At 41.0% G+C, this 17,283-nt stretch overlaps 1 protein-coding gene across 11 annotated transcripts in view; it reads right to left on the reverse strand.

Annotated features, from left to right (window-relative positions):
* The window catches only part of TBC1D8 (TBC1 domain family member 8), an 81,331-nt gene that overhangs the window by 2,340 nt on the left and 61,708 nt on the right, over window positions 1-17,283 (reverse strand). For 7 of the 11 annotated variants that reach the window (XM_005283254.4, XM_042840786.2, XM_005283255.4 and 4 more), the window contains 10 exons: window positions 13,428-13,610; window positions 11,999-12,149; window positions 10,835-11,049; window positions 9,687-9,804; window positions 4,773-5,058; window positions 3,794-3,923; window positions 3,436-3,534; window positions 3,039-3,107; window positions 1,771-2,011; window positions 486-551 (listed from right to left, as the gene is read on the reverse strand). In XM_005283254.4, the coding sequence (XP_005283311.2) occupies window positions 486-551; window positions 1,771-2,011; window positions 3,039-3,107; window positions 3,436-3,534; window positions 3,794-3,923; window positions 4,773-5,058; window positions 9,687-9,804; window positions 10,835-11,049; window positions 11,999-12,149; window positions 13,428-13,610 (1,558 nt within the window). The remainder of the gene's footprint in view (window positions 1-485; window positions 552-1,770; window positions 2,012-3,038; window positions 3,108-3,435; window positions 3,535-3,793; window positions 3,924-4,772; window positions 5,059-9,686; window positions 9,805-10,834; window positions 11,050-11,998; window positions 12,150-13,427; window positions 13,611-17,283) is intronic. The other 4 variants (XM_065580893.1, XM_042840783.2, XM_065580891.1 and 1 more) reach the window with 1 other exon arrangement.

Consider the following 17,283-nt stretch of genomic DNA (forward strand, 5'->3'; position numbering starts at 1 on the left):
AATGGAATAGCAGGAAATGTTGCCAAGAGTAACACATTAACAAAAAGCTTCACACACTGTATAAAATATTACTCAAACTCTGATCACCTAATCACATGTTAGACTGGGATTGTATCTCTGCAAGGTCAAACCAGTACTGCATGCAGCAAATCTTTTCAATAAAAATAGAGTACCAACCCCTTAGAACAATTACCTCCTGTATGGAAAAGGGCCCAGAATCGATTGCAAGACATCTCAGAGTATAGCAGCTGTAAGCCACCTTGTTTATAGGAAGACACCCAAAATTTCAAAATTCAGCGAAGAAGAGCTTAGACTGGAATTTTAAAAAATTGTAACTAACTAGCACCATTAGAAATGTAGAGTGCACAGCCTCTCAGTTGAGGGCAGCCATGTATATTCATTCAGCAACTTCTGCTTCCCATAAAGTCTGTTTATGGGGACTGGGAGAGGAAGGGAGGATGATCTTTTCCTTTCAAATTTCTTACCAGGAGGGATGTGCAGCCTGTATAACAGGTTTATCTTTTCATTCATTTCTCCATTATACATAACATCTACAAGAGGAAAATAAACAGTGCACCAGAACATTTACTTCCAGAGTTTAAAATAATCAGGAGTTCTTTAAGTACAACAGAATGTTCATATGTACATACAGCCAGTGTATTAAAATGAAATATTTAAGACCAGCAAGTGACCAGCTAGTGTGTAGGGCTTACTGTTACTAAACATGAAACACATCTAATCTAGAAATATTGGCAAGAATGCAAAGTGGCCTAGCAGAGGCTATATATTGCCACAGCTGAACAAAACCATGCCCTCATTTGGGGGGCCACCATTTTCCTCTTAATATTTCCCATACACCTCCATGACTGTCTTGTAGGATAAGCAGAGCAGTGAGGGCTCCCCTATTTTATTTAAATAACCAATGCAGACAAGGTACTAATGTTTAATTCACTCAAAACATATTGTGAAGGGTTTTTTTAAACTACTCACATCAGCTCACGTTAAGAGTTATACAGTGGCTCAGCTCTGTATCAAAAATCAGTTCTAGACATTAAGTGAGGAGATCTGTGTCTGAATACTGGATTTGGTATCCCACTACAGGTAAGGCAGTTTCAACTTTGGCAAGATATGGAGGTGCACAGCCTCATGCCATTCAGACACTAATTGCATCTCAGGCATACCCGAGCAAAGAAGTCAAGTTCCCTCCAGGTCAGGTTATAATTTTGGCGATCCAAGCACAGCCTGTGTACAGGGAAAGAGGGGAGGAGGTTGCTGTATAAGAGAAAAATAAGGCTCCCAAAGCTAGACCCTAGGTGGGCTGAGATTCTCTACTGTTCTGCCCCCTAGTTATATAAAGACTAAATGGATTATGAAACACAAAAGATACTAGGCAGCTCTCTCAATTGGGGGTGGGAAGAGAAACTAACATGGGAGAAAAGGGGATTTTGTAATCTCCAAATAAAAAAGAATGTTTAGAAAATTTTAAACGTGGTACGTCTTCTAAAAGTTTTTCCTAGCAAAAGTAAAACTTCTGGTGATTGAGAACTGTGAAGCATTTTAATATGATTTTTCAATCAGGTCCTTAGGTTGCCTTATAATTCTGATTACTTCAAAGTGAAATCAGTACAAAAGAGAGATTAGTTAAACTGAACTCAAGAAAAAGATGTCCTTCTCTCACTTTGGCATGCTAACTGAAGCCAGGCCGCCCTGCATCCCATCCCGCCACCAGCCGAGCCCAAGTGCCGGTTGGATTGTCGCAAAGGTAGCTACCTAAACAGCTAGCAAATCCTTTGAATTCGATGAGATGGTCCATATTTTCATCCAGAAGTCGGAACGTTCTTTCAGCTACAATTTGAGTGTGTTCCCCACACGTCCATGGTGAGACAAGTTTATAAAGGTTAGTGAACTGCTGAGAGTCTATTCTGTACTGCTCAGCATACGGCCGACTTGGGTCATGTCGCAGAATTACAGGTCTCATCCCTTGCCAGTAGCAGCTCATTAGATGTTCTCTCTAAAAGGAATCAGAAGCCGTAGAAAAGAAAACATTATTACATAAATTATTAAGAATAGTAGTTGATAGAGACTTAAATATTCATATCAAGGTATGCTGGAACTGTTAACCTCTTTTTGTAGGTGTGATGATACCAAGACAATTCCTAAGGAAAAGAACACTATTCAAGTCTCAAATCCGACAAATTGTCTCATGATTTCCCATGGGTAATTAGTAGGTAACATTTTCAAAACTAGTAAGAGTTTTACAATATTTTCTCCCAATTACCTAATAGTTATTGCTGTAAGGTAAACAATACACAGACAAACGGAGTCAGGTAAATATCACATCATTACTAAAAAAAGAACTGTTTCAAAGAGAATAACCCAAATCCAGGAAATTAAATTAGGAACAAGGCAATTAAATACATTATTTATAAACTTGTCAAAGCCCAGGAAATTGTAAGTAAATGGAATGGACTCCAGGTTAATTTTTTTTACTGAGAGGTGAGGCCTGGCCTCTAAAGAACATTAAGACTAAGAAAGTGAAGGGGATTTTTTGGTACTTAAGTTTTTTGCTGCTCAGCACAGAGAACACAGGTTGAAGAGCTGTGCATTATTAAACCTGTGTGCAGACAGAATTTGCTAGAATACAATAGAACCTGATTTTACGCAGTCCTTTTTTGTACTACAGGGTAGAAGGGGCAGGCTAAGGTTATCTTGTGCTCTTTTAAGTGTCATGAAGTTATTCTTGGCTCTTTTAAGAAGTGTCATGAGGTCCTTGGGACCCAATCCAAGCCCCACTGTCTTAAATGATCATTAAATTTGCTCTTTATAATCTAGCTGAACAGCCACCTGAAGGGAGGAAAACAACAAGGTGCAGTTTAACATCTTATCCAAATGACAGCACCACTGATAATATAGTAACTCCCTCTTTCTGCAGTTCTTCACTGAAGCTCTAGTATAAGGCCAAATAAAGGTCTGCAAACTAAACCGATAGAACACTGGAGCTTTCTGTCTTCATCCCTCTACTTTTCAAACATACCAACCTTAAACAAGTCATATAGTTCCTCTAACTCTTCAGGAAGAATTGAAACATCTGGGATGACAACTCTGAGCTGAAAGGAAAAGAAGGGAAAAGCACAGTGGTGAATACCAGCACTGATATAAATGGCATGGTCAAGAAATGGGTGCTCCCACATTGTACTCTACACAGTGAAAAAGGACAGCCAAGAACTGAAACATTTATGGTTCCATATGTCTTCCAGTCCCCCCTTTAAATCTATCTTAGGCACATTATGAATACAAGCAAAAAAGCATGGAGGCTAAAAAACATCAAACAGATCACCCTTAACTCACACTGAGGTGCCTTTTTAAATTTAAAGCAAGCTTAATTAGAGTAATAGTAGTTAAAAAAAACCCTAAGTGCTAGAAAATTCTACTCACCACATTTTGTTTGGTTGTATCCTCATGGTTTTGTAGAACACGAATCCTGTGTTTATAGCGCATATGCTCTATCTGTTCCACAGAGTGGTCTCCGAATTTCTAGAATACAGGAATAGATTTTTTTAACTTTTCTGAAAATGTAAAAAGTGCATAGTATTATTAGTCCTAGAAAAATGAAAGTGTTTCAGTATATTTAGTCTCTAGTTTATTGACCCAACTAGGTATTTACACCATACCCATCATTGTGGTATCTGAGCACCTTATCCAGGGGCTGAATTACCAGAGGGTTATGCTATGGAAACTCACACTGTTATTTAAGTATCACAGAAAATCCAGGAGATATCAAGTTTTATTTTACCTCATAGGAATCACGGATCAGATCAGCTATTTCAGTCACTGGACAGGGCTCCTGATCATCGCTAAAAAAGGCATGGTGATTACCGATTGGAGGTAGAGGGCTTTCCTCATTTTGAACGTGATCTAAAAACCTAAAGGGAACAAAGCAATACAAACACAGATTACTTCACTGTGTATGCTGTGAGCAGAGTAATAAGTAAGCATGGTCTTCTGGCTCAGACTTAATGGAAATATACAGGTTTTTATGCTACTAAGCTTTTCAAAATGCCTTGACTATTACTCACACTAGAATTGTGATCTAGCCAATAACTGAAGGCAGACACCCCCCAAGGAAGAACGTTTCTGTCTCCACAAAGTCTGGGACAAGAAGCTCTTCAGTCAAGGGAAGAAGCTAAGCGCAGCAGTAAATAGTACACATTGACGCAGTCCCCTGCTTCTCTCAGTATTGCCAGGAAATTTCATAGGGGCTCTATTAGCCAAATTTCCTAAATCTTTGGTTGAGATCAGACACTGATGGGACAGCAGCAACAAGACGAACTTGAATTAGACGCTACTGCATATGCCTATACTATCCCTGATGAACCAAGGGACGCACCCGACCCATGTACTTATCCGCTACACCGCTACTGACTTGGACTCCTTATTCATTCCATGGGTGGCGTACCCGAGCCTACTTATCCACTGACGCTTTAAAAACCCTTGCACCCTAATCTGGGTCTATGCCGGTTATGCGATATGTATGTATCTCTTCATCCTTGCAACCGATACCTGTAACCCCCCTTAACCCAAGCCTGACCCCAGATGTACAGTAACTTCCCTCTTAACTTGTGTATATTTAATTTTAAACATTAACTTTAATAAAAAAATTAAATCTATTCTTCTCTTACTATTGATACAGTAGCCACATTCCTTTGTATTAGTTTTAAAGCAGAGCAATTTGAAAGTACTATATAATTTGAAGTTCAGACAGAGGAGGATACCTGCTAAGAATCATCAAGGCATGTCCATCATCCTTGCTGTTACATAGTTCTGCTGCATTGGCTTCAAGAATAGCCAAGCCCAACTGGAAAATGGCTTTGATTCCATCGTAGAAGAAGCAGTCTACGACATTCACAGCACTTTCTAGGGGCATGATGCTGAGGAACAGGGTAAGGAACCACGAAAGGGAAATGGAAGCCAAGGTGGACAGATCTTTCATGTGTTCAGTCAGTTCTGGAAGTCGCTCCTTTATAAGCTCTTCGAAGACTGACTGGTCTACCTGAGCACCTGTAAGTCACAATGAAACCACAGGGTTAGCTGAGGCGAAAGGATTTGTTGAGATCTACAGTTAACAGCTGCCAAATCAACAAAATGAAATCTGAACCATCAAGATGTGTACGCACCTGACGTGAGTAACCATATTATCCTACAGTGATAAACCTCGTCCCCCACCCATCGTGTTGTGTCTATACTACTTATTGTAAGTTCTTTTGCACAAGGCCTGTGTCATTTTCTGTTAAGTGCCTAGCACCCTTTCAGGTGCTATAAAATAATAATAGCAGCAGCTGCTTTTGGCTACAGACAATTTTATACCTAAGTGCTAGCAAGAACAGTTTTAAAAGCTGCTTACTGTTCAACTTGGGATTTATGCAATAAAAATGAAGCAAAAAAACCCTTCCTTCCGGGGTACATAGTTCAGCACTCCATACACACACCAACTGCAAAAAGATGAGCAGCTGCACTAGAGTGGAAAATAAAAAACTGCTCTTGAAGGAAGTATTTATTTGGTAAAAAGTAGGATGTTTAAAAAAATATATAATTTCCTATCATTCCCAGGCGTAAGTTTTCCTTGGTGCCTTAAAGACAATCTTTCTATATGGAGCACATTCAGGCCCTGATCCTGCAATCTTATCTATTAGCCCACACCCCTGTGCCCATGGATAGCTTCACTGGAGTCAATGTGACTTCACATGCGTAAAGAATCCATGGTAGCAAATCAGATATGCGAGACCAGGGCCTTGGATTAAAGATGTTTACTGTATACAAAAAGGAGTTCTCTTTGCCAGTCATTTTCTGTATTCTGTCTGTCTGCAGTTATTTCACGCAACCCACGTTTCTCCTCCCAGCCCAGATTTCTCCTTATCAGAAAGTTCTGCTTGCTATGAAATTCCTGGCTTTAAAATCAAGCTATACAAATCTCTATGATACATCACTCAAAACTTCTACTGCCCAAACGCAGAGCACATCCTGCATCTCCTGAGACAAGAAGCCCAAAGCTTCAGCTTTCATACCCAAATCCCAAAGCACTGGACACAGCAATTTTGTTTTTTAAGCACTTTCTACATCAAGTCATAAGGAGGCACCCTAGTAGAGATGGGGAGTATGCAAATTATGCTATCATGTGAGATGGTCAGATCCAACCCTGATCCAAAGATGATTATAATAATTTGAGAGCTAAGAGCTCTTGAGAAACAAGAAAGACACAATCCCCACCTCGCAGCACATGCCATCTAACTCAGACATTATTCATCACGTGAGGACCATAAACAGACAAAAAGAGAAGGGAAAAGAGAGGAGGAAGGGAACAGGTGACAATAAGATCACGATTACTCAGCAAAACATGGACTCCACTTGACAGTTCCATTAAGCTGGTGTGTGTTTATCCTAACTCTCTCAGGCAATGAGGCAGAGTGGGTTTTTAGGAAGGAACTGAATGAGGAGGCAGAGGTAGCTTGGCAAACAAGTGTAGAGAAGGCATTTTGTGCCTGAGAGACAGCAAGGAGGATAGATAGCAGATTTGTGAAGTCAGAAGTTTAACAATAGATATACATGAAGTGCTGTACATTTTACAAAAGGCCAGGTTATTAGTAATGTTTAAATTGTGGCAGTGGCCCACCAGGTCTATTTAAGGTACTTTTATGGCCCCCATAACGGGAGTATCTGAGCACCTTTAATGTATTTACACATACAACACCCCATGAGGGAGGGAAGTGCTATTATCCCCATTTTACAGATGGGAAACTGAGACAAAGGGGGGCAAAGTGACTTGCCCAAGATCATACAGGAAGGCTGTGGCAGAGCCAGTAACTGAACCCAGGTCCTCACTGTCCTAAAGCATGGTACAAACAGAAGATGAAAGCCACAGACAAGACATAACAAATAGAGAAGACCAACAGGTCATGGTGGGAGATGGGGGAAACAAGGTAACAAAAAATAACGGGATTCACACAATTCTCAATCAACCAGGAGCAGTGTTCACAGCTTGCCACCTGCCTAGCCATTATTGGGGTTACAGTTGGCTGTAAGCGACACAGAAAAGGTGAGTTTGGAGGAAGTACTTGGAGGAGGAAGTGGCTATGGCTCAGAGGGGGGTGGCATAAAGAAAAGTGCTTGTAGCAGACTCAGGTAATCAAGGCTGCCATCAGTGGAGGAGAGTAAGACTGAGAGGCCCTCACAATAAAGATAAACAGTCAGGTACACATGGCAAGGCTAATTTCTGAAAGTAAGAGCAAGAAGTGTCTCTGGTGCAGTCAGGGAGGGAGGGAGTTAAGGGCTGTGTGTGGCACAGTCAGTGCAACGATTTTAGCAGCTGGATTTTGACTGGATGTGTTACTGTCACATGCCAAAGAGGGGGTGTCAAGGTCAGAGAGAAAGAGATTACAGAATTTATGGAGCAAGATGATCAAAGCTTGGACAAGAATTTTGGCAGAGTGGCAAGTTTAGATCTTGGAAATGTTGTAGAGGAAGAAGCAATAACTTTTAGACAAGGCCTGGATATGACAGTCAGCAGAGAGGGCCAAGTGAAAGATGAAGCCAAGATTACAAAATTGAGCAACAGGAAGAATAACATTGTTGTCTGACCTATTTTGGGGGGAGGGAGGGAGAGGGAGGGCGGAGGAAGATCAGGAATTCCCCTTTGGTCATGTTAAGGGCTAGGGCACGTCTTCAATACAGACTGAACTTGGGCTATTGGCACCTAGGTCTGAGCACTCAGGTTTTTAATAGATTCCAAGGCCAGAAGGGACCATTGTGATCATCTAGTCTGACCTCCTGCATATCACAGGCCGTAGAACTCTGCACAATAATTCCTAGAGCAGAGCTTTTAGGAAAAAAACATCCAATCTTGATTTAAAAATGGTCAGTGATGGAGAATCCTTCGTGACCTTTGGTAAATTGTTCCAGTGGTTAATTACTTTCACTGTTAAAAATGTACACCTTATTTCCAGTCTGAATTTGTCTAGCTTCAACTTGCAGCCATTGGATCAGGACTTCTAAGAATATGTCAGAGCGTTCTTAGTGCTGCAGTAAAATGAGCTATAATTCTTTCCCAATTAATTGTGGGAGAACTTGTCTGGCCTGGGCACACAGGAAGAACTGTGTGAAGGCACTGGAGCAATATAAGCATTCAAGTGGTTTAGCCTACGTCCACAGCACAAAGTGGGCAGGAAATCAGCCTGAATGTAAGCAGCACTGGAGTTTTAGCCTAGAGCCCAGGATGGCCCAGCTAGCTTGGGTGTAAAGCATCACTCCGCTTAGGTAACAGAGTTTTGTGTGGACAGGAATCAAGTTAGGGAAAACATCTGAGCAAAAGCCCAAGTTAACTCTGCAGTGAAGACAAGCCCTTAGTTGATGGAGATACCACAAGGAGATATCAGAAAGACAGGCTGAGATTTGAGTTTGGATGGAAGGAGGCAAATCTAGAGTTGAGAGGCAGACCTGCAAGTCGTCAGATTCAAAATGGTAGTGAAAGCCATGTTCGCAGTTGAGGAGCAGGTTCTGACTGATGGGACACAACGGTGCCTCATCACCAGCTGAGAATGAAACACATTGCCACTGTGTAGGTAGTATCAACTACCACACCATTAACCTTTTTACTAACTGACCCTAGAGCAATACTCCTCTAACTTAAACTAACTGCCTGCACTTATCCCTATTCAGTGACCAGGGGATACAATGGCAGATGGTATAGCTAAGCACTAAGGCTAGCAGTAAAGACAGAAAAATGAATAAAACTCAACATAAAGCAAATAGCTTCCATTTAAAAACAGTTAGGGAAGGACAAGCGAGTGCAAATAATGGAATATGAATATATATATATTCATGTACTATATATATATATATATATATATATATATATAGTACATGCCTAAGATTAGTGTATAAAACGGGTCATTGCATCTGCAGCAAAGCACTGTGCATGTAGTTACACCTTTTCACACAAGCAACTTAAATGCACATTTCTGAAAGTTTGGCCTTCTGTGTCTTAAAGGTACCTATACTGCAGAACAAGTAGACACACCCTGCATGGCATACTGTAGAGCATAAGATGCAGAAAGGGTGGAAGTTGTATCTCCCACAGCTGTATACTCTGAAGCCTGAGAAACACAGGGCTGAGATCAGCTCTTTCTCCAGGTATACAATCCTATCTTCCTCCAGCATCCTGAGATCACAAGCATGGCAGATAAGAAATAGCTACCACAGCGTATCCTTACATATGCCATCCATACAGCTGGGGGAGACATCCCAATAACACTCAATACTTTACAGGAACAAAGATTAGCAAGTAGCTAGCCTGTTTTTAATTAAACATGTGCACGGTTTAACACTTGAGGTATAAACGGAGCATCTCCCTGATCAGCAAAAGAAAATGACTGCAAAGCCAAGATGTACATTAGAAATTTTTTTTTACTAATTTTCAAATATTTCAGATAGACTCAGTGAAATCTGTAATGAGCAAACAGCAATTACACAAATATAAATGGTGCTCTCACATACCAATTCACAGATGGTATTCTGCACAGCTGTAAACAAAATCAGAATTGCAAGTTCTTTTTCATCCTGGTGCCTTGCAGTATTTCACTCCCTCATTCCCAGTGTAATATTTCAATGAAAGAGTGGAAGAGAGACAAGCTTACCTATCACTCGGTGATTAAAGTAATCTGGCAGCATCCTCTCACACACAGCAACCAGCAGCCAAAAAGCTTCCTCCTCTTTGGCATACAACAACAACACCGAGGTCAAAATATTCATAGACTGTTATGAGGTCAAAGAAGAAAATGGGATTTATTAGTTGCAGAACCCCCGCTTTCACCAAAAGCTCCTAGAGCAGGGCTGCTTTAAAAAACAACAATAAAACTTTTCAGATAAAACATCAATTAATTGGCAGGAGAAATGCCTTTCACCCCCAGGGCTCCCACCGTCTGACAGCTTACCACAAAACACTGCTCTTCTTACTGCGGAGATATCCTTTTTTTTTTTTTTTTTTTTTTTTGGCCGGGGGAGGAGGGGGGGGGGGGGGAAAGGAGGGAAGAGAGAGACTGATTCTCTTATTGCAACCCAGCTAAGACTTTAAGCCATAGGGCGATTTGCAAGTTCATACATGCCACTCTTGCATAGATGGTTCATGTTGCCCCACATGAAAACACAGCATTATATCTGTCAAGACGCAAAATGGGCATCCAACTGTGTCATAACATGGGTTTTCTGCCTCTGTAGAGGTGTCTGCATGGAAGATAAGGGAGCTGGCTCATGGGTCTAGAACTACACTACTCCCCTGGTCAGAACTCAGGAGGCTGGAGGGGAGGTGGAGACATTATTAGAGCCAATAGGTTGTAATTACACTGCACAGGTGCTATGTACTTGCCACCAGCCCGGGAAGAGGAGGATTTCAGCTCACCAAATCCCTGCACAGGTCCCCTATGTGAAGCTCATCTTTGCAGGCCAGTTTACTTTGCTCACTCGCTGAGCGCTGCATGAGATAACTTGCACTCAGCACTAACAAGAGTAGTGGGAATTTATTTTTGACTCTCAATGAAAATTCTGAACATACACAGGGAACAAGTCTGAGTCAGAAAGGGCCATTCTTACATCCTCATTTTTCAGAGTAGAACTACACAACATTTAAATTATTCTTTCATTATGTATGCAACAAATCAAAGCACGTTATTTATAATAGAGTCATTGCAAAACCCACTGAGGGGATAACAAAACTGAGTAAGCAGAGAATTGCTCTAGAGAGAGCGAGCGCATCAACATACTTGTCTACATGCTAATAATTCTTCACCTGGCAGTATCCTATTTTGGGGTTCCTATGTGCATAAGCTGTCAGAACTCTCCTCAAGGCTGCTATCCCAGTTTCATTCTGGAAGGCTGGGTGCTCAGGTAATGAGCGATGCAGGTCCCGTTCAATCTCCTCTGTTGCCATGCAACACTTGCCCATTGACGCCTCCACTAAATTTCCGTAGTAACCAGGATGGGAGGCAAAATCAGTCACAGCATCTGAAGGCAGCAGTAAGAGGAAAACATGAGGATTTCAGGTATAATGTCATTACGTGAATTATTTGTCAAAAGAAAAAACGTGAAGAGGTTTTTTTCCCCAAGGTCTATGAAATTAGACATTACTTGCATTTAGTGAACCCCTGAACCTAAAAAGGAGTTAAAATACTAGCAGTGATTTTCTAAGGGGCAATGTTTGCACAGAAAATGAAAAAGCTATTGTTAAAGCCTAAATCACACAGTAGAAGAAAAGCCAGCTTGGTACTGACTTTGTACTGTGAAACATCCCCTGCTTAAAAGCATTGCTGGGATACATTTATTCAGTACTGAATGTAATGTCCAAAAAGAAAAGGATTTAAGCCTTGCAAATGTGTCTGGAACTGGACCCAATAAATTGGAGATCACATTGTAGGGAACAATCCTGCTCAGACAGGGCAATGAATGAAATTACTTGGTAAGTCTTTTCCAGCTATAGATTCCTGCCAATTTTTTAAGGGAAGCAGCAGCACTGCAGACCTAAAGATGCCATAACTTCAAAATAGTTAGGTTTAGCTAAGATTAAATCAATACTTATATTACAGTCTAATTGTTGCCTCAAGAAGAACATTATTTCATAAACACGTGATGGCATTTTTATGCTAATTACATTGACAAAATTGCTATTATATCTGCGCACCACTAACCAATTATGAGACACAAAATAAAAATCTCTTATTGTTCTACCTAGGTATTTATACGGATACTATCCACACAGTATCTGAGCACCTCTCCTTCCTTCCTTCCTTCCTTCCCACTAGAGAATGTGATGGGATTACATGCCAAAATATCTAGCTTGGACACAGTTTTCCTTTGCTGAAGAACAATCTTTTGGCGCTTTCTTGCCTAACTGCATCTGTAGCTGTTTTCAGCCCGGGATCTGGGCTATATCCAAGATGTATTATAGAGTTCTCACCTGAAAAGAGGAGCCAGAGTTTGCCTCGTAAAGATTCTGGGATTCCCATTGCAACAAGTTTTCTAATCTTCTCTGTGCGAAACATGCACACAGTTCTGCCATATTCTGCAAAATGGTCATTCCACAGTCTTTCTTTTATTTGTTCCCTGGACTGGAAACCAGAGGATAAGTTTTAAAACAAGCAGTATGCTTTTAAGGTCTAATATACAAAAAAATATTAAATACCCTCGATTTTCCTCTTTCATAAGGATTTATTTTGGACCAGAAAATGTGGTAATAGACACGGGAGATCTACTTTAAGGGGCAAATCCTGCCCCATTCTGCCCTTGGGGAGGAACCTATGCAGTCCCACTGCACCAGGGAAGAGCAACACTAGGCAAGACAATGAGAGCCCCACTGTGTGACAGAGCCCAGCTCCATAGGGACTGCCTGCGAGCTAGTGCACCAGGGGATGCCCTGGTCCTTTTTTCCCCTCTCACAGCCTTTAGGATGAAGCAGCTCCACTCTGCAGTTGGGGAGAGGAGGTGCTAGTGTTGTGCTTTGGCCACTACTTCATGCTTTCTCTCACTACTAAGCTGCCAGAGGTCACAATTACTTCTCAAAAGGAGCTTACAGCAGCTCGACATTCATCGGGGGAGCCTGGGCAGCAGGGCCCCTTTCCCACACTCATGAAGTGGACAGAAGACTTCCCAAAAAGCCTTCAAGAAATCTCCAGCCATGGTTCTCACAGACCCGAGAGATTAGTTCTTGTGACTGTAAATAACCGTGATTATCCTAAAGATCACAAGTAAAAGGGCAAACAACTTATTTTAAATGATAGTAGCACTGACAATACCAGGCTTCCCAAATCAATTGGGAGTCTGAGGCAGGAGAGACAACCATGGGCTCCACAGGCCCATAAAGCTAGTTTTGTTTTGCTTTTTAAAGGGAAAGCTACACTGCTACCATGAATACTATGAGCTCTTTGCTCGATCCACTAGTTCATTACAACTCTTGTAAGACAGCACTGTTGAGAGGCAGTAGTAATAAGAAAGCCTGATAAAGTATAAGGTGTTGCAACTATGCAGACAGGATCCAACACCACCTCTCTATCAAAATACCATTTTTAAAAATTCACACATTTGTGGTTGTGACATCATGTGAAAAGGAGTACTGTAAAGAGACACCAGGTTTTACTTATTGTGGGAGGGATGGTAAATAAATATTTTGGGGGTGGAATGAGAAAAGAGCCAGGCAGGCAAAGGAGTACAAATGAACAAAGAAGCTTACTACAGTTTAAACTCAAAACACACACAACCACACTTACACTTTCCTGCCAATATATAGTTCACTTTATTAAAAGAAAGGGTTTGGCCAAATGAGTTACCATAGTTATTTTTAAGACTTATTTTAAAAAGTTACTCTACAATTGCACCCTAGCTGTACTTACCATCCTGAAGTCACTCCCTTCAGCTCCGGACTGGTGAAAGACTGATCGTAGTGCCTCTACATTTAACAAGTGACTGCTCTCCTTTTCACCTTCACTCTTGTCTTCGCTTTGGGAAGCCACCATTCCCAAATCCCGGGACTCACAGTCACTGAACACACATGTTGAATGAAACACGAGAGAGTTCTTGCAACATAGAATTAAAGAAAAAGAATTTTTGGAAAGAGTTTAAAAAAACTGTACTGTAGGCATAATGTTTGAGACAACAAGAGCCAACACAAACTAGTGAAGCAGGTAACTTTGTTATAGTCTTAACTTTTCCCCAAATTTGAAAATTTTGACCTAAAATTAAGTACCAAAATCCACAGTTAGGCACCTAATTAATAATGGCCTAATTAGTCATTTTGCTGAGCACTTGCAGTCACCACATAAAGTCAATGGGAGCAGTAGGTGCTCAGCACCTCTAGATCAGGATTCCATTGCTACCTTCCCTCATATTTTTTAGGAGGGAACAGGAAGTGGTTTTCAATTCTGTTTTATAGCTAAGTTAGCTACTAGCCTTTACAACTGTGCTACTCCATCATCTGGATTTAGCGGGGACACTCCCAGGTTTTGATAAGCTACCCCAACACCCTAGCTTGGGAGCCAGAGCACCAGGACAGAGACATACAGATCATCCCGCGTTTCCCGGGGCTGAGTACCAAGTGGGATTATCATGCAGATAGAGGATAGTTAGCTTTGGTGAGGCCTTAGGAGGTAACCAGGCAGCAGTCCAGGATTCAGCCTGTGGCAGGTCAGTTTTCACATCAAATAATTAGTGAATTTTTGGAGTAACATAAACAGTTTCTTAATTGATTGAGGGGAGTGGGGCAGGACGGCTGATTTTTGAACAGAGTGAGCATTCGTTTAAGGAAAAGATTGATTTTTCATGTATAAAATAGAAAATGAGCAAGGAGCACAAAAGGGGCCACCCAGGAGATTGGGATGGGGAGGAATAACACAGGAAAATGACCCAGGAGAAGCCTGAAAGCCCCCTGACGTGAGGGAAGTTCTCCACAACCTTATTCCTCAGTGGGGAGACAGAGTGTGGGAGATGCCTCCTAAAGACATGAAGGGAGGTGTGAAAATGCCTCTTCCTGAAAAATGCTGGGTTCCTGGCAGCTTAGCTGAATCCCAAGTCTTTAAGGCCATGAGAACTGACACTCAGACTGAAACTGCCTGTAATTCTCAAGGATATCAAAGTGCCATGCTCTGCCCTGCACTTCCCCTTGAGATTCCTAGAGTCCCAACTTTTTTCCCCAAGAGTGTCCCAGGAAAACCTTTTGAAATATAGTATCAGAGGGGTAGCCGTGTTAGTCTGAATCTGTAAAAAGCAACAGACGGTCCTGTGGCACCTTTAAGACTAACAGAAGTATTGGGAGCATAAGCTTTCGTGGGTAAAGTGAGGTTCTTACCCACGAAAGCTTATGCTCCCAATACTTCTGTTAGTCTTAAAGGTGCCACAGGACCCTCTGTTGCTTTTGAAATATAAGCAGCTATGCTCTCATAAGAACGGTCATACTGGGTCAAACCAAAGGTCCATCCAGCCCTATATCCCATCTACCGACTGGCCAATGCCAGGTGCCCCAGAGGGAGTGAACCTAACAGGTAATGATCAAGTGATCTCTCTTCTGCCATCCATCACCACCCTCTGACAGAGGCTAGAAACACCATTCCTTACCCACCCTGGCTAATAGCCATTAATGGACTTAACCTCCATTAATTTATCCAGTTCTCTTTTAAACGCTGTTATAGTCCTAGCCTTCACAACCTCCTCAGGCAAGGAGTTCCACAAGTTGACTGTGCGCTGTGTGAAGAACTTCCTTTTATTTGTTTTAAATCTGCTGCTCATTAATTTCATTTGGTGGCCCCTAGTTCTTATATTATGGGAACAAGTACATAACTTTTCCTTTTCACTTTTTCCACATCACTCATGATTTTATATATCTCTATCATATCCCCCCTTAGTCTCTTCTTTTCCAAGCTGAAAAGTCCTAGTCTCTTTAATCTCTCCTCATATGGGACCCGTTCCAAACCCCTAATCATTTTAGTTGCCCTTCTCTGAACCTTTTCTAATGCCAGTATATCTTTTTTGAGATGAGAAGACCACATCTGTACACAGTATTCAAGACGTGGGCGTATCATGGATTTATATAAGATGGTCTCCGTCTTATTCTCTATCCCCTTTTTAATGATTCCTAACATCCTGTTTGCTTTTTTGATTGCTGCTGCACACTGCGTGGACGTCTTCAGAGAACTATCCATGATGACTCCAAGAGCTTTTTCCTGATTAGTTTAGCTAAATTAGCCCCCATTATATTGTATGTATAGTTGGGGTTATTTTTCCCAATGTGCATTAGTTTACATTTATCCACATTAAATTTTATTTGCCATTTTGTTGCCCAATCACTTAGTTTTGTGAGATCTTTTTGAAGTTTTTCACATTCTGCTTTGGTCTTAACTATCTTGAGCCGTTTAATATCGTCTGCAAACTTTGCCACCTCACTTTTTACCTCTTTCTCCAGATCATTTATGAAGAAGTTGAATAGGATTGTTCCTAGGACTGACCTTTGGGGAACACTACTAGTTACCCCTCTCCATTCTGAAAATTTATCATTTATTCCTACCCTTTGTTCCCTGTCTTTTAACCAGTTCTCAATCCATGAAATGATCTTCCCTCTTATCCCATGACAACTTAATTTACGTAAGAGCCTTTGGTGAGGGACCTTCTCAAAGGCTTTCTGGAATCTAAGTACACTATGTCCACTGGATCCCCCTTGTCCACATGTTTGTTGATCCCTTCAAAGAACTCTAATAGATTAGTAAGACACGATTTCCCTTTACAGAAACCATGTTGACTTTTGCCCAACAATTTATGTTCTTCTATGTGTCTGACAATTTTGTAGAAGAACATAATTCTTCACTTCAGCAAGTACTAGTTATCTGTCAGCCAGTGTTTCTTAGCTTCCTGGTTAAAGATTGAGCACTTTTAGTTCTGCACAAAGAATAAAATGCCCTGATGGTTTATACAATACAGTAGAAAAGAATTTACTATAGGTTAATTCAAAAGATACTGTACCAAACACACAGTTAATTAGCCTACAGTTTATAAACACCATAGGAAAAAATCGTTACATTAATCCATAAGAAATTACTAGTAAATTGTAAATCACAGAATCATAGAAACATAGGATTGCCAGGGATCTCGTCAGATCATCTAGTCCAGTCCCCTGCATCGAGGCAGAACTAAATTTCTAGACCATCCCAAAGAGGTGTTTGTCTAACCTGTTCTTAAAAGCCTCCAATGACAGAGATTCCACAACCTCCCTTGGCAATTTGTTCAAGTGCTTAACTACCCTGATAGTTAGAAAGTTTTTCCAAACATCTAACCTAAATCTCCGTTGCTGCATTTTAAGCCTATTACTTCTGTCCTGTCTTCAGTGGCTAAGGAAAACAATTTATTACCCTCCTTTTCTTAACAATCTTTCACGTAGTAGGAGACTATTATCATATCCCCCCCATTCTCTTAAACAAACCCAGTTTTTTCAATCTTTTCTCGTAGGTCATGTTTTCTAGACTTTTAATAATTTTTGTTGCTCTCCTCTGGACTTTTTCCAATTTGTCCACACCTTGCCCAAAGTGTGGTGCCCAGAACTGGACATAATAGTCCAGTTGAGGCCTTAACACTGAGTAGAGTGGAAGAATTTCTTCTTGTGTCTTGCTTTCAACACTCCTGTTAACACATCCCAGAATGATGTTAGCTTTTTTTGCAACAGTATTACATTGTTGACTCATATTTAATTGGTGATCCACTATAACC

Source organism: Chrysemys picta, chromosome 1 (assembly GCF_011386835.1).
Source record: "Chrysemys picta bellii isolate R12L10 chromosome 1, ASM1138683v2, whole genome shotgun sequence".
Taxonomy (NCBI): domain Eukaryota; kingdom Metazoa; phylum Chordata; order Testudines; family Emydidae; genus Chrysemys; species Chrysemys picta.